This window comes from Lacerta agilis, chromosome 4, assembly GCF_009819535.1.
Source record: "Lacerta agilis isolate rLacAgi1 chromosome 4, rLacAgi1.pri, whole genome shotgun sequence".
Lineage (NCBI taxonomy): Eukaryota > Metazoa > Chordata > Lepidosauria > Squamata > Lacertidae > Lacerta > Lacerta agilis.
The window spans coordinates 68,943,080-68,966,791 of NC_046315.1; the positions used below are offsets into that span (position 1 = coordinate 68,943,080).

At 41.1% G+C, this 23,712-nt stretch overlaps 1 protein-coding gene across 2 annotated transcripts in view; it reads left to right on the forward strand.

The window, feature by feature from the left end:
• The window catches only part of ZBED1 (zinc finger BED-type containing 1), a 127,393-nt gene that overhangs the window by 90,029 nt on the left and 13,652 nt on the right, over positions 1-23,712 (forward strand). For both annotated transcript variants that reach the window (XM_033147476.1, XM_033147477.1), the window contains 3 exons: positions 3,988-4,089; positions 12,360-12,567; positions 22,412-22,619. In XM_033147476.1, the coding sequence (XP_033003367.1) occupies positions 3,988-4,089; positions 12,360-12,567; positions 22,412-22,619 (518 nt within the window). The remainder of the gene's footprint in view (positions 1-3,987; positions 4,090-12,359; positions 12,568-22,411; positions 22,620-23,712) is intronic.

Here is a 23,712-nt window from a genome sequence, read left to right on the forward strand (position 1 = left end):
TCCATCACCTGACCACTTCTTATAGGCTCTATCCCTTGTGGAGAACTTCAGAGCCTTAAAAGGGCAACCCTTCTGGCCTGAAGATGGTCACTTTGCCTCCATTTCATAGCCTTCTTCCTGGGACCACCTGGGACCATCCAGCATATCTGGATTCTTCCCACCATTGTATATTTCATTGTTGCAAAGGAAAGGATGGTACCTCAAAATGGTGCCAAGGATTCAGTCTTTTTAAAATCATTATTCTGAGCTTAGTATTCCAGGAATAGCAGCAGTATATTCAGGGGAGAATATATATTTAAAATATGTTTCTTCTAAATCACTAAAAAGCCAAATGCATTTCAGAAAAAAAAGCCATTGACAAGGTTCACCTATCAAGGCAAATGTTGAATTGATCAGAGAACCTTATTTTCACTTAAGTGCTTCTGCAGAATGATGTTTTCAACCAAAACATAGGCCCTCCTTTTTTAAAAAAAGTACAGTACTTTATAATAACTGTATTTGAAAAAGATTGATTTATTAGTACAGTTCTCTGGCTGTGCCTCTTCCTTTACTTCTCTTAGTTATTTTTGTGCCTCCCCCTTCCTTCCTTCCTTCCTTCCTTCCTTCCTTCCTTCCTTCCTTCCTTCCTTCTTCATTCGGTTGTTGTCAATAACAGGAAAAATTCCCTGTGGCAGTGGCACCATTTTGCAGGTAAGGATCTGGCAGCCTTACTCAGAAACCTATTCCATTCTGCACACTTTCTTGAGAACAAGTTGTACATAGATTTTGCTGCATCATACAAACCTTGAGAATCTAAATGTTTTGCTTCCCCTCGGTATCTGACAAAGTTGTAACTGTGCAGCTTTTCTTGAGCACGTTACCTAGGTAGAATTACAAAAGCATATCAGCACAGAGGAAAGAAAAGCAGGTGCATTTGTTGTTGCCTGCTTTCATGTCTGAATAGAACTGATTTTCGAAAGAACAGAGGATAATTTGCCAGTATGTATTGCTAGAGTTTCCATATTTAGATTTTAATGTTATCAGCTCTTGTTTTTTAGTTTCTCTTCGGGGGGGGGTACCCAATTTGGAGCATAGACAGAATTGCTATTACTAGGTATTTTGAAGACTAATGGGCAGCTACATTGAAGCTGCTATGCATAAATTGTACTGAATGTTTATATGGTAAGAAGGTATGATTTGAATTTGTTCATATTCTGTGATTTCTCTTGTTTTCTTTGCCCAGAACCGCTACACATTCAAAAATCTTGTGATAGCTATTCGTATATTGATAAGGAAAAGAATAAGACATTAGTAATGGCTAATTTAGATCTGATCACATTCTTAACTGTCAGTTTTGAAGCCTGCTTACTCTGAAGTAAATCCCAAAGAGTTCACTTGGCATGGTTAAGCATTTACCTGGGGGGGGGGAAGCTTTACAGAGCTTGGTATATATATAGGATTCAACTGTAAGTCTGACTGATATCCACAAGGAAAACCTATGGGTTAACTTAATGTGAAGGTGGGGCTTTAAAGGGTACCTGGATTGTGTCCCAAAAGATACATCTTTTGGTAAGCATATTTAGGATTGTGCTCTAATTCTGACACACAATCTATTATAATTGTTATAATTATACTCCCCCCATTAGCTCTGTACCTACTAATCCTACCCTTCCTCCCAAGGGACTTGGACCTCTATGCATATCCCATTTTTATCCTTGCAACAACCATGTGAGGTAGGTCAGGTTGTCTGGGAGGTGTAGGTTGGCCTCTGTACTACATAATCAGAGGCGATGAATTGCAATTTTCAAGACAGTAGTGTGTGTCAGATACCATAGTCTGCAAATGCAGAAAACAGGCAGCTCGATCTGTAACAAGTATCAGTGTGCTGACGGCATTTTATACTCTGCTATGCAGCAATGTTTATTGCATGTTGATCTACAGCTGAACATGAAACATCATTTTCATCTCCAAGATAAAACATACAGGCCTACAATATTTATAAATGTTTTTACTTGCAACCATTTCCCATGGTTGGTAAAGCCTCTCCTCCTCAGCGAGGGGAGGGGTTGTGAACGGGAGCCGGCTCCAGCACCTGGGCGGGGGCGTTCCGCCCCCAGCCTCACCTGCCCCGCCGCCGCGCCGCGCCCCTAGCAGTCAGCCAATAGGGCTGGCTTGGGGGCGGGCTTTAGGCTGTACCTTAGCAGCCGCGGCGGCTCCCATCCGCCATTCCGCTTCGTTCCTGCGCCGGATCACCCGCCCACCCTCCCTTAGGTTGTTTTTGGTTAGGACATTGCTATGGACTTCGGTTGGTCGCCTTGTTTGTGCAAGGGGCCTGGTAGGAGTTTTTGTCCAATGTGACAAACTAGCACAGCCTCATTGGTTTTTCACCTACCTCGTAGCAAACTGTCACAACTTTGTTAGATTGGCGGTTAGGCATTGGGTTTAGTGTGGTGTTGGAGGGCAAGGTTCGGGCCATCGCCTAACCCTCCTAAGTTTTGGGTATTCCGTAAAGGAATCCGGAGGTCGTGGATCCTGTCCAATGCCCTGTTGGTGGCTAGGGGCCATGGCATGACCTTCGGTGACTTCAGGGGTGGAGCTTCCAGTTGTATCTTGCATCAACAGGCTCCGCCTCCTGGGCGGTTAACCCTTGAGTGACTCCACGCTCTGCGGGGGGAGTCAACTATAGTCTGTTCAAGCCAGTGCCTAAGCCAATACCACTCACATGCTGTAACCAATAAAGTTGTGGCCTTTTAACCTCCATTTAACCTAAAATCTATGTGTCGTTGTGTTTTATTCCTGACATGCGGGAGTAGGGTCCTCGAATCACAAGTGATCGTAAGTAAAAGTGTCTCTACTTATTTTTGTGCAGGTGTCTAAGAGAGGCTGGGTGAAAATATTTCCAAGCCCTCCTAAAGAAATAAAAATAAAAGTCCAGTGTTTTCAGGCTACTTCTAATGGTGCATCCTGACTGGTACATAACACCAGTCTTTAAAGACCTACATTGGCTCCCAGTACGTTTCCAAGCACAATTCAGAGTGTTGGTGCTGACCTTTAAAACCCTGAATGGCCTCTGCCCAGTATACCTGAAGGTGCATCTCCACCCCCATCGTGCATCTCCACCCCCATTGAGGTCCAGCGCTGAGGGCCTTCTGGCGGTTCCCTCACTTCGAGAAGCCAAGTTACAGGGAACCAGGCAGAGGGCCTTCTCAGTAGTGGCACACGCCCTGTAGAACACCTTCCCACCAGATGGCAAAGAGAACAACAACCACCAGACTTTTAGAAGACACCCGAAGGCAGCCCTGTTTAGGGAAGCTTTTAATGCTTGATCAATTACTGTATTTTAATATTTTGTTGGAAGCTGCCCAGAGTGGCTGGGGAAGCCCAGCCAGATGGGCGGGGTATAAACATATTATTATTATTATTATTATTATTATTATTATTATTATTATTTCATGTCGCTTCACATTTGTCCTTACTGCCCAGGTATTTTGGCTTTGAGATTTTCCCCTTGAATATACTGCTGCTATTCCTGGAATACTAAGCTCAGTATAAGGATTTTTCTTAGTAATGTTGACCTTGGCTAATTGCACTTATACATCTTTGAACATGAGGCCACTGAAATCAGTCTCCTGATAAGGGGAGGGCAGGCTTGATTATGGCATTGTAAATACGCATGTTTCTGGCATTGTGGTCAGATACCCCTTCTGCTAACATAAGTTAACAAAATGTCCTTGTGCAAGGTGAGCTATTGCATTTTTTTCTTAAATGATCCACTAAAGAAAAACCTTTTTAAAAAAGAGTCTGTCCAGACTCCTAAAACAAAAAGTGGAACACAAAGTAAAATATTAAAAAATATGTTTCTCATGTTATATTGTTAGTAGATTGTATGGAAATACTGCTGGTCTATAAATAACTTAAAGGTCAAGTTGCAGGCTCTCAAACCCAGTATGAATACTTCTGTTTTTCACTTAATTGATTTGGACATTGTTTTTCTTTTCCCTCTTTCAGTGGAGTTTTTATACTGTGATTTGGCTTCCATGAAGTCCATACAACAATTTGTTCAAGCATTTAAAGCAAAGAATTACCCACTTCATGTCCTGATCAATAATGGTAAGTTTTCTTAAAAGTTGCTTTTCGGATGAGTGCTCACCTATTGGGATGCATACCATTGTTGTATATTTTGCTCCCTTCACTTAGCAAAAGAACTGTGTCAGTGGGCACAAAGTTCTTGAACCTGAGAATTTTGTCCCCTGACTTCTAAGCTAAACAAATCGTTTGTGCAAGAACCTGCTGTGCAACAACAGTGGAAAAGGGCTAACTTGATATCAGGAATTGTTAGGAAGCATTCAGTATCAAATTGTCTTTATATTCTCTGGCAGTCTTCCTAACTTCATATGTTTTGGACTACAGCTCTCACCAGCCTCAGCCAGCATGACCAATGCTCAGGGATTATGGGAGTTGCAGTCCAAAACATCAGTCCAAGCACACCACAAGCCAAGAGGGTACAGTAAAGAACCACCATGACAATCAAGGGATGGATCAACCAATCAGCGTTCCTTGCCTACTGAGCATGCCCAGTCCTAACGGGGCTAGAACGTGGGGTTTGAGAAAAGGTATTCCCCTTAAGACTTCTAGCACTACTGTAGACCTAGGGGGTTCACCCAGTTCTGCTGATAATTTCCTTTGGGGCATGAATGTTGCCATTTTGGCTATATATCTAGTACCGGTAATAGTACTGTATTGGTATCTAGGAAGTTTTCACATTCTAGACTGCTCCTTGGGACAGAACAGTATCTGCTCCAGATTATACCCCGGGTGACAGGTGGCAGTAGAGGGAATGTTAATGGGAATAGCAAGGGGACAGAAAATGCTGCCCAGGACAAAGAAATGGGCTTCCTAAGTTGATAGAAGCAGGGGTGAAAAAGTTATAAGTAATTCATATAAGCATCCAGGTAGCAGTAGGGGAACAGGAGAGCTTGAAGGAATGAGCTTCAGTTGAGCACATGGATTATTTTCTTCTTTTCGTTTGCCTACCAAACAATAGATCCAATTCTGGCTGAGGAGGGAAGGAGGAGGATAAGTGACTGTCTGTCAAGTTTAAACCATGAAGCTCCCTTGGGAGAATTTAACAAAAGAAAAGAGAGGGTGAAGAATTGAAAGAAGTTTTGATTCAGTCTGACTTTTATGTAGTTGGGTGTCTTGCTTGTTTTCTGGAAAAGGGAATCAGGTTCAATGGAATAAAAAGGGAAATGGAGGAAAGCCAAACGTTTCAAAGGCTTGTCAGTGTTTCCACACCTCAAATAGTGTCAGTAATGAAATTCATGTCCTATTGCCACAACTGCACATAAGTAAGTTGCCTTGTTGGTAGGAGATGAGATTCTGTGCCACATGAAAGTTATTCACTGGGCTTATTCTGATAGACTTGTTCAGTTGTGGTGGGATCTTTAACCGGAACCTAATCCTTCAGAAATCATGTAGCATTTCCTGTCTTTGGCATCAGTTTAAGATGCATTCCATTTTCATTTTCTACCACTGGTAGAGTAAGTCTAGGCCAGTCCTTTCTCTTCTATTAAATACATTTTTAAAAAGCATAGACTTAATAACTAGTAGCATGTAACACTAAGCACTCCAGTTCTGATCTCTCTGGTTGACGAACTCTTTACGAGTCGAACGTCTTGGCTCCCGAATGCCGCATACCCGGAAGTGAGTTTTTCCGGTTTGCAAATGTTCTTTCGGAACCCAAACGTCCGGCGTGGCTTCCGCGGCTTCTGATTGGCCACAGGAGCTTCCTGCAGCCAATCGGAAGCCGCACCTTGGTTTCCAAATGTTTTGGAAGTCGAACAGAATTCTGGAATGGATGCCAATGGCCCATCTAGTCCAGCATCCTGTTCTCACAGCAACCAACCAGATGCTTGTGGGAAACCAGGAAAGAGAATCATAAGAATATGTACGTTCTGCTGATGATCAATTGTCACATTACGGACCACCTTTTTTAAGGAGAAATATTCCCTTTTGTTTTATTTTAATAACTAAAATATGGACATTTTTTCAGGTAGATTTTTTTTTTTTGGGGGGGGGGTTGATATGCTGTTAATTAATTTGATAGAATGTTGACGAAAACCAGAATAATTTTAATCCCCAGGAGGACTAATTTGGGCAAAAACATATGGGCAAAAATAAATTGCATACAGATTAATCCAATAATGGCTGAACTGGCAGCTGCAATTATCATGGCACGGGGGGGTGGGGGGAATCATTATTCATTAGCTTGGCTTTGGTGGGAAAAGCCTGCTCATGTGAATAAGCTCCTAGGCAATGATGTTCTCAACTTCTACTGAATTTCTTGTAAATGCCACACAAGACATGAATATTTGCAAGCATGATGGGTTGATCTAAGGGCAGGGGTGTAGGTTCCTGTATCTCCATGTCTGTTCCATTTAGTTTAATTGAGGACCTGAAGATTTGTTGAGCACACTTTAAATTAATGTTCTCACAACAAAATACGTCAGGCAAAAGTGTGCAGTTTTCACAGAAAGGTCAAGTCAAGCCTTCCCTTTTTAGGCTTTCATTTTGCTTCACAGGCACTATTCTCCACAATGCACAATGTTCATGTGCACTGGTTACATTTTCAAAGCAAATGTGTAAAAAAGTGCATAAAATATAAATTGTTAATTTAGGTTAAAAAAATAACTTGGTTTTTTTTTTTTTTCGCCATGAGTGGCAGGAGAAAATGTATTTTATTTCCCCTTGATTTAATAAGTAAATTAGCACAAGTACTGCTCCTAAGCTCAGTTGCCATTACCGCCATTAAGGTACCAAAGGAGAGAACATGGTGATTTAATAGTTCCAAAATAAAAAGAGCTGCAGACTGCGTGAGAAATGTATGCACACTGTGAGCCCTTTTATTTATTTTTTGAAACTTCAGACTCCCTTTCTTTCTTATTTAATGCAAGGTATTGTACGAAACAAATATTAAAACCTAGCTGAATGCAAAATAGCAATATATAAACCTTTTTTTAAAAAAAGAAAAGAAAAAGGGATGTGTGAATAGGCAAGCAAAGTAGTTTGTTGCCAAAGGTCTTGCTGTTAAAAGCATGGAAAAGCACAACATTCCTACTCCGTTGCCCCGGTTAGGAAATCCTTGTGTGGGGCTAAAAATCAAATCAAATCAAATCAAATCAAATCAATACTGCTCTGCTGAGAGATGTTAAGTGCATTCCCCCAAGATTCTCAGCATTTTACTCTGCCAGACTTTTCAAGGACGTAAGTCTGCTTCTGTTTTCCACTTTGCAATTTTCTGGTGTATGTACATGTAAATTCCATATTTGTATCTGTGGAGGGTTGCATGACTTCACATGCTGAGCTACCTTCCCAACCTTGTGTTGAATGGTCTGAAGGATGGTTGTAAATGCATTAGACTGGCTGTACTTGTTACAAGTAGGGATTGTACTGGTTCTACTTGTTACAAGTAGGGATGGGGGAGGATTTCAGTTTGGAGCAAACTTTTCTGGTTAGTATCTGACATACCATGCTCAGATCTGAACATAGTCATGTGGGTTAGATTGCACACCTATGAACATTTCCAAGTATGGCTTCTTCCAGTTTACAGTTTTAGGGCTGTCCCCCCTGGGGGGGATTTTGAGGGCTTCAATTTATTTCTCACCTAATGATAAACGGAAAAAGAGCATTTCTGTGTGCTGCTCTGGTTCGCCAGAAGCAGCTTAGTCATGCTGACCACATGACCTGGAAGCTGTACGCCGGCTCCCTTGGCCAGTAAAGCGAGATGAGCGCCGCAACCCCATAGTCGTCTGCGACTGGACCTAATGGTCAGGGGTCCCTTTACCTGTAATGGAAAACATATCTAGGTGACTTATATGCACAATTTACAGTGCAATCATAAATGGAACTAGGAGGGGTGAGTGCAAAATGGTAGATTGTCCACCATCTCTAAAGCTTTACTGACTTATATACCTGCACAGGCAGGAGGTTCTATAAGGACAGCCTGCTCTGTCCTGTCCCTAGAACACTCTGTTTTGGGGCTTAACATGGGCCACTGCTGACAAAAGAACCGCTAACTGTTTCCCTACCCTCACAAATGTTATCCATGAAAATAGAGGAAGCTTCCATGACAGATGCACAGTTCGTAGAAGGCAGAAAGTCTCCTCTTCTCTTTCCTAATCCCCTCAAACTATAGGATTTGGAGGCTAGGATTGCTGTTGTTTTGTGTTAATTTCTATTATTAAACTTGAAAATTTAGAAGAGTTGTTGTCTTTGGGCACCTTCTTTTGCCATCTAGTTTTCTAGTTGTATTGCAAACTTCTGTCTGAGAAATATATTTACTTGTTGTCATGATGATATATGATTCCTTTGAATGAGAAATTGCTGCTCATAATCCACCTCTCTTCCTCTTTCACTCAACCACAAATATCTACAATTAGGCCTATCAGCTAATTTATGTTAATACCAATTGTTGTAAAACACTTTAAAAAAAACCCACGGATCTTGGAACTGAATTTTCCCCCTCCAGAAATTTAGCTTTGTTTGCTTTGTCCCAAAATCAGGCTTTATTGTTCGAGTGACTGGATACATAAATTTGTTTAATTAAAGTCATGGATACATACACAGCGTAAACTCTGGAAAGTTTGTTGGTATCAGCTTGTATTGGATTAAATATTTTTATCCAAGATTTAGCTACTAATTAAGGAAGTTACTATTTTCAGTGCCTTCTCGGTAGTGGCACCCGCCCTGTGGAACGCCCTCCCACCAGATGTCAAAGAGAAAAACAACTACCAGACTTTTAGAAGACATCTGAAGGCAGCCCTGTTTAGGGAGGCTTTTAATGTTTAATAGATTATTGCATTTTAATGTTCTGTTGGAAGACGCCCAGAGTGGCTGGGGAAACCCAGCCAGATGGGCAGGGTATAAATATATTATTATTATTATTATTATTATTATTATTATTATTATTATTATTATTATTATTATTATTATATGAACTTCATAGCAGGATGTCATTAGACTTTTCTTAGTTGTATTGTTCAGTAACTTTCGCCCTCTTCTAGAAATCATGGACTGACGTTTGACAGGATCTAGTCCATGTTTTATGGCTCACCAGGGTGGATAATATTTACAGTATTATTTGTTTGTTGTTTTATTTGAAGTATTTTAAGGCTGCCTTTCAGAGCAACCGACCCTCTCAAGGTGGCTTACATAAAAGCTTACAATTAGGGAACAATTTTAGTTTACATACTTCCATTTATCAAAATGCATAGAGCTGTCCTGCAACCAGTCTGATCTTTTCTTGTTGCATTTCCAAGCAGTATCTCAACATTATCACATACATCACTTTTTATTTAACGAAGAAAGTAGGTGCTTTTACATACTTCCATTGTTTCTCTTCATTTCCCCCCCCCCCCCCCAAACTTGGTATAGATTATTTCCAACTGAAGCTTTCCAATGTTCCATGCACTTAAATGCTCTCTCTCCAGCGTGGATTCCCTCATATATCATAAGGTTTCCCTTTCTGTGTACCTGTATACTTTCCTGGGAGCAATCCCCACTGAAAACAGTGGGATATAACAGAGTAAACATGCATAGGAATGGGCTGTTAATCTGTGGATTTGCTAAACTCTTAACCCAGGGCAAATCTGGGGGTGCTGATACATGTACACACAGAATCCCCCTCCTTTGAAAATGTAATTTCCATTGGAAGAAAGAAAGAAAAAACATTGACCCTATTGCAAAAACACGCTTAACATTAGTTTGGCCTTAAGTGTGGTGAGCAGGCATCTGTGAATAAGGCAAAGTAGGGGCAATTTATCAGAGATAAGGAACATATTTTTTCAGGTTGTTTAAGATTTTGAATTCTAGAATGTTGCTTTCCAAACACCCCCCCCCCCAGTACCTGGAACATTCTCCCTGGAACATTCAGAGCTCTATTATTTTTCTTGCCACTCCTCCCTGCTTCTGTAAGAAATCACACATCACCCGTGTATCTGAGCTGTGAGTGTGAGTTTAATGGCCTAGTTCATACAAAACCCAAAGCCAAACCGTGGCTAAGTGTGACCAGCAGTGTGCAGGAAAAAACCGTGGTAACTACAGCTTGTGAGACAAATCACAAGCATCTGGTTTAGATGTAACACTAAGCCAAACCATGGTTTAGCTTGGGGTAGTGTGGCAGAAGCAGAAGCAAAAAAATCACCAAAGTGACTGTAATTTTCCTGTAAGGGTTCATGTTCAGCCATGGTTTGGCTTTACATTACATTTCACTGCGTCTCGGTGAAATCTTGGTTTATTGCAGTTAATTTTTTCCTGTGTTTGACCCGGCTGAGCCATTCCTGCCTCCTTCCCAAAAGACATCTTAATTCAGAGCTAATTCAAGTACATAATTCAGTCTGGATCTAGCTGAATGTCAGAGTTAATGTGCAATTATATGGATTGCCTCAGAATCTTGATATCTACTTGCATGTACAGTAATAGGAGATCAGAAATTGCTAAACAAAATATGCATTGGCACACACTGTACAGATTATTCATAAATGCACTTACTGCTGCCTTACTTTTTCTATTGATGTCTGTTTAATCAAAGGCTTTTGAAACCAAGCTCGCTAAACTAAATTAGTAAATTGCATGTAAATGACAGTGCTATCAAAACAGAGAGGGTTGGTTTTTTTAAATAATAAAAAAGTGTCACTAACATCCTGTCTGCTGCCAATCCCTGTTCCTGAACTCGCTGCCATGTGCTATCAGACGCTAGGGAACATTAGGAATCCAAAGGCAATTAGCAGTGAAATCTATTCGAAAAGTAGTTGATTTGTAAGAGCTCTCTTAAGAAAAGTTTAGCAAAAGAATTTTCAGAGTGGGCAAAAGATGAAAAGTGCATCATGTTCTTGGCAACAGATAGTTTCACAGTTATTGGCAGTAGAAAAATAGAACAGCTTTTGTTGCTCAAGTTCACCCCTTTAGGACCCATGAGTAAAGCTGAGGACATGTTTGGATGCTAGAAAATCAATAGTCTACAACTTTTAGTGCCTGGTGAATGTTGTGTAGTTAATAATTTAAAAAGGGGAAGTTGTTCTTCCAATGCTTTTCTTTTTATCTCTCTGTGTGTATGTTTGCTTTATTTCCTTCATTTCCTTCTAGTGCTCAGCAGGATCAAAATAGCACAAACATACATTTCAGGAAATACTTTTTTTGGGGGGGAAGCAGTTTTATCTCTTTGGAGACTAAAGGATGTTGGAGATGGCAAGAAAAATATACAAATAGTGAATTATTTTGGCAGGTGTGTGTGTTGGAGAACATGATGAATATGTCTATAGCATAAAGTCAGAGAGAAGCAATAGCCAAAGTTATTGTGCCAAGAGGACTCTGCTGCTCCAGAGAAGTGGACACGGAGCAATGGATTCAAACTACAAGAAAGAAGATTCCACCTAAACATTAGGAAGAACTTCCTGACAGTAAGAGCTGTTCAACATTTGCTGCCAAGGAGTGTGGTGGAGTCTCCTTCTTTGGAGGTCTTTAAACAGAGGCTTGACAGCCATCTGTCAGGAATGCTTTGATGGTGTTTCCTGCTTGGCAGGAGGTTGGACTGGATGGCCCTTGTGGTCTCTTCCAACTCTATGATTCTATGACTGAATGAACTAAGTGTGCAAAATGTATACAGTAGAGGCAAAGCAGGCTTTCCCCGCCTCTAGGAATCTTTGAGCTAAGCTAGCTCAGGGCCAGTTCCTAAGGCAGAAATGAGGTGGGACAAGGTCTTTCTCCATTGTGCAATGCAAAAACAATTCAGTAGTGAGAAAGCAATCAAGCAACTACTTTGCTACTCACTCAGCTGTGCCGTACATCTCCTTTTCCTGGGCTTTGTTTTTGGTCATGTGAATGAACTGTCCCTGAAGGTGGTGAGTCTAAGGTGGAAGAAAGCAGGGCATAAGTATTACTTACACAACGACACTTCCTCATTTCATCTTCTTCTGGAAATGGAGTTCCATTATTTTTTGTGAAGGAGCTCATTTTTTTTGCAGGTACTAGGAAGTTTATAAGCTTATATATATGTATATAAACACACACACAAAATAATAATTGATGAATTCAGGTAGTTGTTTTTTTTTTTAAAAAAAAATATTATTTATTAAATTTATATACCACCCTTTGTGTAGTGGTATTAAATATCTCATGAATATGAATAAGTAGTTTGTTAAGGGTGTTGGGAATTGTAGTTTTGTGACTGGTAAGCTACAGTTCCCATGTTTCTTTGAAGGGAATTACGTGCTTTCACATGTACGATGTGTAGTAGCCTATACAGTGGTTCATTCACCACAAGCAGGCTCCTGTATACCACAAACTTCACCTGCACTCTTTTTTTTCCTTTTTAAACTTCACAGCTGCAGTGATGCTGGTGCCTGAAAGGAAAACAGAGGATGGGTTTGAGGAACACTTTGGTATTAACTACATGGGACACTTCTTGTTGACTAACCTTCTCTTGGAAACACTGAAGCAATCAGGAACCCACAGCCACAATGCTCGAATTGTCACTCTCTCATCAGCTACCCATTATGTAGCAGAATTACGTCTTAACGATCTGCAAAGCAGGTATGTTAAAATAAAATAAAATAAAACTTCACTGTACCTCAAGTCTACAAAAGAATTGAAACCAGAACCCCAGAATTTAGCTCATTTGCCTTGTATATCCAGACTTATTTATTCCATGTTTGTATCCCATTCCCTCCCTACAAGGAGTTTTGGGAGAATTCAGGACGGGATAACTTTGAAAAGCCTCTTGCCTTTATGAGCGTGAATTTTGGGTTCTGCACATCAAAGAATTTGCTCCCAGTACCAGCCTATTCTTCCTTCTAACACACACCCCTTGGAATGCAACTGTAATAACATACGAGGGCTGCAGTATTTAGTTGGGTGAAACATTGTCCTGCTTAATCGAGAATCAGATTTTTAAAAAAATATAAATTTTAAGAGATTTTAAGAGAAACACTTATGAAGACTCTAGATGGCAACCACCATCTCAAGGACCATTCTGTTTTGTGTGTGTGGAGAGGGTAATACCTCTACAAAGATGTTGGCTGGGCTCTTCACCTTTCAGGGATGCTGTGGTTGCACCCGTGCTGAATAAGGGGTTGAGGTCCAAAGTCCCTTCCAGCCCCATGATTCCATAAATTCATCCTCTAAAACACACACAAAATGACTTTTTCTTTAGGACAAGCTTTCTTATATGCAAATTAATTCAAGTTTAGTTGGTTTAATTTATTGATTGCACAAATCAACATTTCTCTAATTGTGTGGCAACCTTCCAGGTTAACCTTCAGAAAGGTGGAGGTGTGGGAGGGTTTGCTAGGCAGAAGTCCTCATCCTCAGCTGGAAATGATGCCCTTGTGGCATGCTGAGGACCACCATTTCCTGCTGGGGAGCATGGGATTTGCAATGTCCTCTACCTCCAAATTCATTAAGCCATGCAGAAGAAGAAACTACAATTTCCTGCTCCTCAATATTTCCCAGATTCTCTGTTGCCCAAGATGCTACCCTTGCACAGTTTTCAGATGACAGCAAAGGCAAGTAGGGAGGAAAACATTGTAGAAGGGCCACAGCTCAGTGGCTGGCATCTGCTTTGCATGCGGAAGGTCTCAGGTTCAATTCCTGGCAACTCCAGGAATGTTCCGTGCCAGAAATCCTGGACAGCTGCTGCCAGTCAGTAGACAATTCTGAGCAAGAGGCTCCTGGCTGTTTGGATTTCCAACCTACACAGAGTCTAGCACTTCTCCACTGACTGTCAGTTTCTCTCATCAGTTTTGCTCTCCAATTGGCAATATCCCCCTTCAATACTCTTGCCAGTTGGCAGTCGTTCTGGCATGTGTTGGATATCATTTATTCTATTTAAATGTTGCCAGATTTCGGTTCATACACCTGCCTGCTCCTTAACCTTTTTCATTGGGTTAATCTGTTCTTCCTTTGCTCTGTTTTAGGAGGATCATAAAGGGGGGGGGGGGTTATAGGTCTCTAATCCCAGCCCCTGCTTATTATGCAGGAAATGCAGACCTTAGAGCTGTGCCATATACTCTTTTACCAAGCCACTTTTCTACGCAGCCATTCCTTTTGCATTGCTAGAACCGTATTGTCTTCTTCACTTGCATGGTGTGACTTTGGAGACTGATACTGGCTGCTAAATTCAACATCTTGACAAACTTGGACAGATTAAAGGAGCCAATAAGTCATGTCGGGGTCATGCCTTTTTAGGTGTAAGAATGGAATGCACATGTAGTTGTCTTCTCTTCCATGGCAGCCTGATGGAACGGCCTCTGTGTTTCTACTAATGTAACCCAAGGCAGATTATGAAAGTCACAGAGTATGAACCTAGGTATATTGTGGAATGCAGAGACTGGCCTACTGAGTGGAATACCTGAATATATCTGAGTACATGTATGAAATCATTTCAGCTGAAAAATGCACAGTGAGTGTGTAGGGTTCAACCAGGCAGAGCGCCTTCTCGGTGGTGGCATCCTCCCTGTGGAACACCCTCCCTTCAGATGTCAAGGAGATAAATAACTCTACAACTTTTAGAAGACATCTGAAGGCAGCCCTGCATTGGGAAGTTTTTAATATTTGATGCTTTATTATGTTTTATATATTCTGTAAGCCGCCCAGAGTGGCTGGGGAAGCCCAGCCAGATGGGCGGGGTATAAATAATAAAACCACCACCACCATCATCAGCTAAACTTTGGTTTTGTAGCACATCCTTGCATTGTGAGAACTCATTCTGTGTCACAAGCCTGTTGCATGTGAGCTACACGTTACCAAGGTCATGTCCTCCTTTGCTGATCTGTATTTGCATTCTTCATTGGAAGGTGCTTTTCAAGAAGCGCAAATCCAAAGCTCACTTGGAGCAGTTTTTTTAAAAAAAATCCTGGCTTGCTTGCACAGTGTCAGTGAGAGATGCATAGGCTTAATTTAGGGGCGCCATTTGGAGAGGGTGGAAGGGTAGTGAACTCCCTCTTCCCCTGGTATTTCAGGACTCGTGAGTATTCCTTTGGGTCACTTATAACTTTGGTTGCTTAGAAGTATTTATTTTTATACTGCCTTTTGACCCTGTGAGGCTCATTTCTCCCCCCCCCCTCCCCCGCTTAAAAATCTTGGGAATGGTAGTTGATCCCCACACACAGAGTTTCCAATACCTTCAACAAACTACAGTTTCCAGGATTCTCTGGGGGGTTCTTTAACTGTATGCTGGGTTGCAGCCACGGTCTGCAAAACAAAACACCACAAAACCAACTTTTAAAATAATCAAAGAGCAGCGTTAAAGCTTTTACATCAAAAACCATTTCAGGACAGGTGGAACAAGAATTGATTTTGTCTTTCCTATTCACCTGAAGGTCTTCAGGAATACCAGGCTGCTGTCACAGGGGGAAAAAAAAGTGTCCTGCATTGCCACAAACTGCATTTATTTTGTTTTGGTGGTGGGATATCTGACAGGGTCTCGGAAGATAACAACAAGTAAACACAACAAATACCTTTAAGATTTATAACTTCTTAGCGATTCAGTGCCATGACTCATCTTCCCCCGTTCCTGTAATAGTGCTCTGGTTTCCTCCTTAAGATTTTTGGCTTAGCAAATTTCTTAAATGACATTTCAACAAAAGTCTCGTTTTAGCATGCAGTGTTTTGATAGCCTTTCTTCTGTGTTCTCCTCTGAAATTGCGTGGACACGAGAGAGCATAATGTAGGTATAATCATGCCAGCTAGAATTTCTCCTGAATGGGCAGCTGTCTTTTCCTGCCTGTTACAAAAGTCTATCATTTTGCTTCAAGAGAGGCACTTTAATTTGCATTCAGGGCTTCCATATCTTTGAAATATCCCCCTCTTTTGTGGGGAAAACAGAAAGCAGCAGCATCTCCTTAAGATCCTGATTATAAAGCCCTTGGAGAGCAGTAACCAAACAGGAGGTCTACATTTTGTTAGTGAAATATTGTATGAACAGTGATTTAAACACTTCTTTCCTTATATGTTGACTGTAAAATAGAGCATTGTACCTGCATTTGCTTATAGTGCTCCTTAGTAACTTCAGTAAACACAATAAAGTATTTTAAGAGTAGCCATTACATTACTAAATCTAACTCACTTGTTTTCCTGTCTTCCACTGCTCGTGATTACCATTGTTACAAGTGAAATTGCCTTTAGACAAATGGCTGTAATGATTCCAGCCCACATATGCAACAGAAGTCTAGGCAGTAATTTCATCCTGAACTTACCTTTTTGCCTGAATATTTATTGCAGTGCTGTCAGTATAACAGCATGATAGATTAGGAGGTTTTGCATTAAAATGATTCTTAAGTAAAGTAGACATGAATATGTTGAACGAGCCCCTGGAGGACCTTTTTAAAGCTTCTGAAGCTTTCTTTGTTTCTTGGATACCTTATTTCAGAAGTTTTAGATCTTGGAAAATTCAAATAGTGAATACTATAAGCCTGCTTGCTCTATGGAATTCATTCCTGTCAATGTACATTTAAATATTATGTGTGTTTACAGATATGATAACCTCCATTTGTTTTCCAGTCAATAACTGTGAGTTTCATTTATCGACTGTTACTGGCAGTGATGTGGGTTTTCCATAGAATTTTGAAATGCAAAAATATCCCCTTGAAGTTTAGGGTAATTTGCATTGGGTAATTTTCACTGGAGAATTTTCAGGTTTTGAGAGTTACTCAATTTAGTTTGCTTATTTTACTTGTATTTAGTAAGCAAAGCTAAAATTGTTGAAACTGCTAGGCTTGCCCAGTAATATATTTGCAGATTAACTTATTTTTCCATGTAAAAATTAAAACACTGGGAATTTTTCTGCCCTACGTCATTTGTTACTGATCTTGAGTATTGGACCCTAGTTCTCAGTCAGGTCCACTTTAAGTTTTCAGGTAAAATAAGCACAGGTACCACACACTAGCTAACATAAACAATACATTTTGTATGCTATTTTCTAGGCAATATTTGCCTAAAAACTCTTTTGATGGAAATACTGTTGTGGTTTGATTTTTCAGATTGTTTGATTTCCTTTATTTTTCTTGTTCTGGGATTTATTTCCATGAAGAGAGGGTTGCAAATCACATCAATTTGGGTGACATGCTGATTCAGACCATGGCCCAGTTCACAGCAGTGAAGCAGACGGAGGACCACAGGAGGAGCATCGTAGCCACAGCATCCTCTCCAGAAGCCCACACACTCCCTTATTTGCACAAAGCCATGATTTGTCTTGGTGCCCCATTTCTCTGACTTTGTTCTGTGGAACCCTGGGGTTCTGCGAAGCAGTGCGAGGGGTTCTGCAAATAAAAAAGTTGTAATGGTGGAGAAGCATGCAGAGTGTGCTATTTCCACTGAGTTGCAGCCATTGAGATTAAATGCCCTTCCTCTTCTTCCATTCCTTTCCAAGAGCTAAATCAGTAGTAGCCAGTGTGGGCAGGGCAGTGTTGCGGACCTGGCTTCCCAACCCTGTGCTTTGTTGTTCGTTACTGAAACGGGGGCCGTGTGGCAGCAGCGAACTTACTTTTGCCATTGCATTATCCGCCCTTCTCTTTGTAGCTGGCAGTAACACACTGCATTGGGAAGCCCAGTAAGCAACACCATGTCCACACCATACCACTACTGGGTTAAATTGGCTGTTGAATCACTTGCCATGGGAAGTCTTTGTTCCCCTCTTAGCACCTTCCATTGATCTGCAGCCTGCAAGCAAGGGTTCAAAATGCTACTCCTTTAAACACTGACAGACGCTAGAGGAATATTGGCTTTGTCCTTCTCATTAGATCTGGGAAGTATCTGGGCAGCCGTTTCTACATACCAAGGGTTAAAAACATTCTGTGTTGGGAATGAAGGCCCTTTATGAGACAAAAAAATAGTTGTGCAAGTTACCTATATCATTGTCCTTCTCAGAGCACCTGCGTCTTTTTGCTCTTCTAATTTCTGCCGTACTTCTAGTGTTAGGCAGGCTGTGTTTCCCAGGTTGTTTAATTAGGTCCACAGTCTTGTCAACAGTGAGTTGATTTATGACCAATTTAGGGGCAGCTTGATGGTGAGATAAGACAAAGAAGATGGATAGGAACAACTCCCCCCCCCCCAAAAAAAATCAGAATGTTCCTTCCACACTGTCTCTTCAGTACCCTACTGTGCTGCTCCTGCAGTTTGTTTGTATTGCGTAAAGAGTTTTAGGGATTCAAGTTTGTCTGAACAGAAACTTTAAAAGTTTTATAATTTTAAAAGGATAAAAGCTGTAATCATAAAAAATTGAAGCCTACAGATGTAGTCACCAGAAGGTTAAGACGGCGGCTGTGAGGCTGATTAGCTCTTTGGGGTAATTTACAAGGCTGCCTTCATAACATTTTACAGTATTGCTCGCTGGGGGTTATCAGAGCACGTAAACAAGCTTGCTGTCAGCAGAAAAGAGGAAAAGTGGCCAATAGTCAGTCCCCGTGTTACAGATAATAATAATAATAATAATAATAATAATAATAATAATAATAATAATAATAATAATAATAATAATTAATAATTACAGTGGTACCTCTGGTTACGTACTTAATTTGTTCTGGAGGTCCATTCTTAACCTGAAACTGTTCTTAACCTGAAGCACCACTTTAGCTAATGGGACCTCCCGCTGCCGCTGCGCCACCAGAGCACGATTTCTGTTCTTATCCTGAAGCAAAGTTCTTAACCCATTTTTCTGGGTTAGCAGAGTATGTAACCTGAAGCGTATGTAACCTGAAGCATATGTAACCCGAGGTACCACTGTATTTATACCCCGCCCATCTGGCTGGGTTTCCCCAGCCACTCTGGGCGGCTTCCAACAGAATGTTAAAATACAATAATCTATTCAACATTAAAAGCTTCCCTAAACAGAGCTGCTTTCAGATGTCTTCTAAAAGTCTGTTAGTTGTTTTTCTCTTTGACATCTGGTGGGAGGGTGTTCCACAGGGCGGGTGCCACTACCGAAAAATTCTTTTTAAACAGAGTTTTAAAAGAATTTTAAGAAGAAATCTGTGGAGCTCTGATAAGCGTATCTTACCTCAGTGCCATCTTGACTGGAAACCCTTGGTTACAACTCATGGTTTGTCTCTAACACTGACAGAGATAGTTACAGGTGGATAGCCGTGTTGGTCTGCCATAGTCGAAACAAAATAGAAAATTCTTTCGTGTGCATGCACACTTCTTCAGATACCTTCAGAATCTGAAGAAGTGTGCATGCACACGAAAGCTCATACCAAGAACAAACTCAGTTGGTCTCTAAGGTGCTACTGGAAATAATTTTCTATTTTGTTTCGACTGACAGAGATAGGGACTCTTTCTGGTGAGAGCCGAAGCCTAAAGGATGACAAGCAAAGCAAAGGCTTCTCCCATCAGTGGCTACCAACAGCAGAGTTTTTCAAAGTCTCACGAGTTGATGCTTCTAAAAGTTGCAGCTCTGGCTGGCTCCTCCAATGATCAACTCCATCCCTCCTGTTTATATATATTGTACTGCAAGCCTTCCACTATCGTTTTGTTTAAAGTGAAGGGTGCCAGCACTGCAAAAAAGAAAAAAAGGGGGGGGAAGCTAGAGAAGTACTGTCTCAGAATTGCATGCAAACAAAGTCAGTATGTAACAAGATATCTTGGAGAGCTTTCTGTTGAGGGCTTCATTCCATAGAAGGATGCCTCTGAATACCAGTTGCTGGAAATCCCAGATGGGCTGAGTGCTGTTGTGCTGAAGTCCTGCTTGCATGCTCCCCACAGGAATGTAACTGGCCACTGTGAAAACAGGATGCTGGACAAGACAAGCCATTGGCATGCTCCAGCAGACTATTCTTTAGGAGAAAAGATTCATATTTGACTGTATTCTTGCCCTATTTATCTGCTGCCGGTTAGAAATAAGTGTCTAGACACTAGTTTGCTGGCTGCTCACCAACTGCTAGAGAAATCTTGGCAACATATATAGACGCTAATATCTCTAGACTTGTTGCCAGAGACATGTGCTGCCTGCCTGCCTGTCTGTCTTTCAAACTGTTGTCTTGCATATTGTGTGTGTGTGTGTCAGCCATACATATATACACACACTCATGTGCATGTAAAGATCAAGATTCAGATCATCCACTGTGTTTTAAGGAAAGAAGCAAAATAGTTAAAGGAGGAAGATAAATGGAAAAGACGCTACTTATGAGCATCCTTAGTATTTAAACCACAATTTATAGATAATTCTGCAGCCAAAAGTGTGAAAAACTTACCTAAATCAATTGAAAGTCGTCATCTATAGTTGCACACAGGACTGAATCCAGTTGTGAACCAGCAATTTCTTGTAAGCACAGGACTCTTGATGTAATGAAGCTCTTTATGCTGCCTGGAAGATTAGCCCCATTCAGGCATTTTTGAAAATTGGAAATTCCACCTGAGGGGGGGCACAGAGATTAGTGTTCCAGCTCTAACCTTCTACCATCCTCAATGCGTTCAAGCAAGAAGCCTGTTTCTACCAATTTAGGCTCTTCAGCTTACAGAGGGTGATGGGAATTGGGAAGCTAGCATGCTCATCTCTGTGTGTGGAATTTCCATTTTATAATAATGTATTTGATAGGACTACCTTCTCTCAATAGGCCAGATATTCAATCTAAAAGGATGATTTTTTTAAAAAAAGAATAGTGCATCAGTCTTGCACATAATGGCAAACTGGCCAATGAGCATAATGCTAGAAATTACGCAAATAATTTCCACATTCCATGCAACTGAAAATCTGGTCACCAGCTAAAGGACTGAATATCTCTATGGCTGTCTGGGGTTTTTTCCTTAGCCTAGACAACAGTGATGTTTTACAAACATAAGGCACAAATCATTAAGAAAGCTTTACGAGTTCTAGAGTGCTTCTGTTTTCCTCACCAAGTGCTGAAGCTAAGGTGTATTGCAGCATTTTACATGCGGCCTTTTGTTAGAAGTCACGTTACGGTGTGCAGAATAACAGTGCTTTTGTTAGAACATTTAGCAATCTGTCTGTGCCTGAGTACATTCTTAATATACTGCTGTGCCCCCTAGACAGATTAACACCTTGGAAATTGGAGGGAGGTAGATTGGGGAAGGAAGTGCCAGTGTTTTTGATGTGTAGAATATACAAGTGGTTTGTGGCAGGCAGGAAATCCTGGCTTCTGGCAACATGGAGGTTAATTATAGCTGTCTTTTGTGAGCTGTGCACAATTATATGTCTCTGAAGAATGAGCCCTAACAAGAAGGCAGGGTAGAGGGGGGAAAGGCCTCCAGGAACCTAGAAGTGACATCAAGGAGCCACTTGACGTATTATTCTGACCTTGTGTCAATCAATATGCGTCATTCTCCCCTTCAGGTGTAGTGCATTTGTCAGTAGTTAAAAAAAAATGAATAAAAGAACATGGCACAAAAGGAACAGAAGTTGAAGCAATAGGCCTTGGTAGGCTCATGTTGTACTCTCTCTTCTCTCTCTCTCCACACAGTGCATAGCATCTTGTGCTCAACTGAGCGTGAATTTGCAGTGTTTGGAGCCCAACCTAAACTGCTGTTGCAGCCAGAAACAGGAGGTCTTGTCATGTTCTGGAATAAGGTGTAACCCTTAAAATGTAGTACAGCCAGAAACTGAACAGTGTTAGAGGAGTAACTGATCCAGAGGTTTGAGGGGAAGCTATTTTCCCCTGCACCACCTCCCAAATTCTACCATGCGACCCCAGAACAGGTATTAGTGTTTCATATCTAGAATTGAAGCCACGCTCTTCCATTGTGCAGGCCCTGTGCTTTAATCGTGCAAGTGAGAGAATGGGCTGTGATCACAAAAGCACACTTGAGCATCTTGCTAGTGTGTCTGTACTATGTATCTTTTTGTTAATATGTGGCTGTCAAAATTTGCAGGTAATTTTTCACTGTGTCCAGTTAACTTTTCCACATGCTGAAGGCTCTTTATCTCATATTTTCAGGTTTGTTTTCCACATTAATCAAGCAATACTTACTTTTCAATGCTAATACTGCAAGTACAACAGTCCTTTCTTGTGAGATCTGTGAAGATCTGTGAACAGAGGCTGCCTATTTTTAACCTCTATCCATCCAATACAAGACTTCCGGAAGTCACAGGAAATAACACATATGGTGTTCTGAGATCCATAATTTAATTCTCCCAAGTGAGAACAATACCAGTCGGGTGCCAACCCTACAGTTTATATTAACAGGCAGGTTTATCTAAAGCACTTTCCATAAATGACACAATGAAATCTACTGAAATAATCACTTTGGCTACTGCAAGCAATGTGTTTTGAGATGATAAGCCCATTTTGAGGGCCATTATGTCATACTGCTGCTTTTCTTATCCACTTTTCTATAATTTATTAAAACTTGTAACCAGTCATGTGTCCTATAGCACTCTTTATCTTCAGAGAATTAATTCGCTTCTGTGTTTTTCCACCCCCTGTAGTTGCTTGTATTCACCCCACGGAGCCTACGCCCAAAGCAAACTTGCCCTTGTTCTGTTTGCCTACCGACTACAACATCTCTTGACAGCAGAAGGGAGCCACGTGACTGTTAACGTTGTAGATCCCGGAGTAGTGAATACCGATCTCTACCAAAATGTCTGCTGGGCAGCGAAAATGGTCAAGTGGATGACAGGCTGGCTTCTCTTAAAGGTACCTTAGGGCAATGGGGTATTGTCATTTCGTGACGAGGTCTCCTGTGCATGGCTAAAGATGTGTTCAGTATTGCTAGTGGCTCACAAATTTCTCATCTCTTCTTGTTGTGTTCTTCCTGTGCTGCTAACATGAATCAGAAACACCTTAGGAAGTTAATATGGCACACAGGTGGCCAATTGGCAGACCAGCCAGTCCCCAGCTGGTTTTACGCTTCCCCCAGACCTGCCATGTCAGACTTGGTGCTCACATGATGCTGCAGGCCCAGACAACACGTCTTTGGCCAATAAGCTTCACACAAGGCACTGCTTCTACGTTAGCTTTCCAGCTTCCAACTCCGTGACATAAGGCTCCAGGGACATTTCTCCCTTTGCTCAGGAAAAGTTGAATGCAGGCCTCAAGGACTGCCTCTTTCCATATGAACCTATCCGTTGTACAGTTTATAAGTCTGACATGTACAATATCTCACAGTGTGAAAAGCATGACAGACTTCTCCAAAGACCTTTGGTCAAACCCTCATATTTTACTTCTTGTACAGTATGGTTGTCCCAAGATTATTTTTACCTTGCCATGTGGGGACTTAATTCTTATGTATAACAAACAAATGATAACAGCTGGTGTTTACCACATGAGGTGCTTTGTCTCTTTCCAGCTTTTACCCTAAAACCAGCTGTACTTGCCTTCTGTGTACTTCTCGACCAGAAGCATTTTCACATGTGGTGTAACAGCTGTTTCTTCATCTAGAGCATTCTATGTACTGCTAGTTTTACATTGAAAGAAGAGATGTGATTTAACTGTCACCTCTCAATAGGCACTAAGAGTTTATTCAGCTAGAATCCTAACAGTGTAATCCTGTGTCTGTCTGCTCACAGGTAAATCCCACTAAGTTCTGCAGGGCTTACCCACAGGTTAATAGGACTGTAGTCTGAATTCAGTGGGTAGTAGTCAACTAAGTTTTACTCCAATTTAGACCCATTCAAATTAATTTACATGATTCAGATAGCTCAGTTAATTTCAGTAGGTCTACCTTGGGTAAAACTTAGTTGACTACCACCCAGTTAACATCTACTTTTAGATAAAATTGCAGAAATAG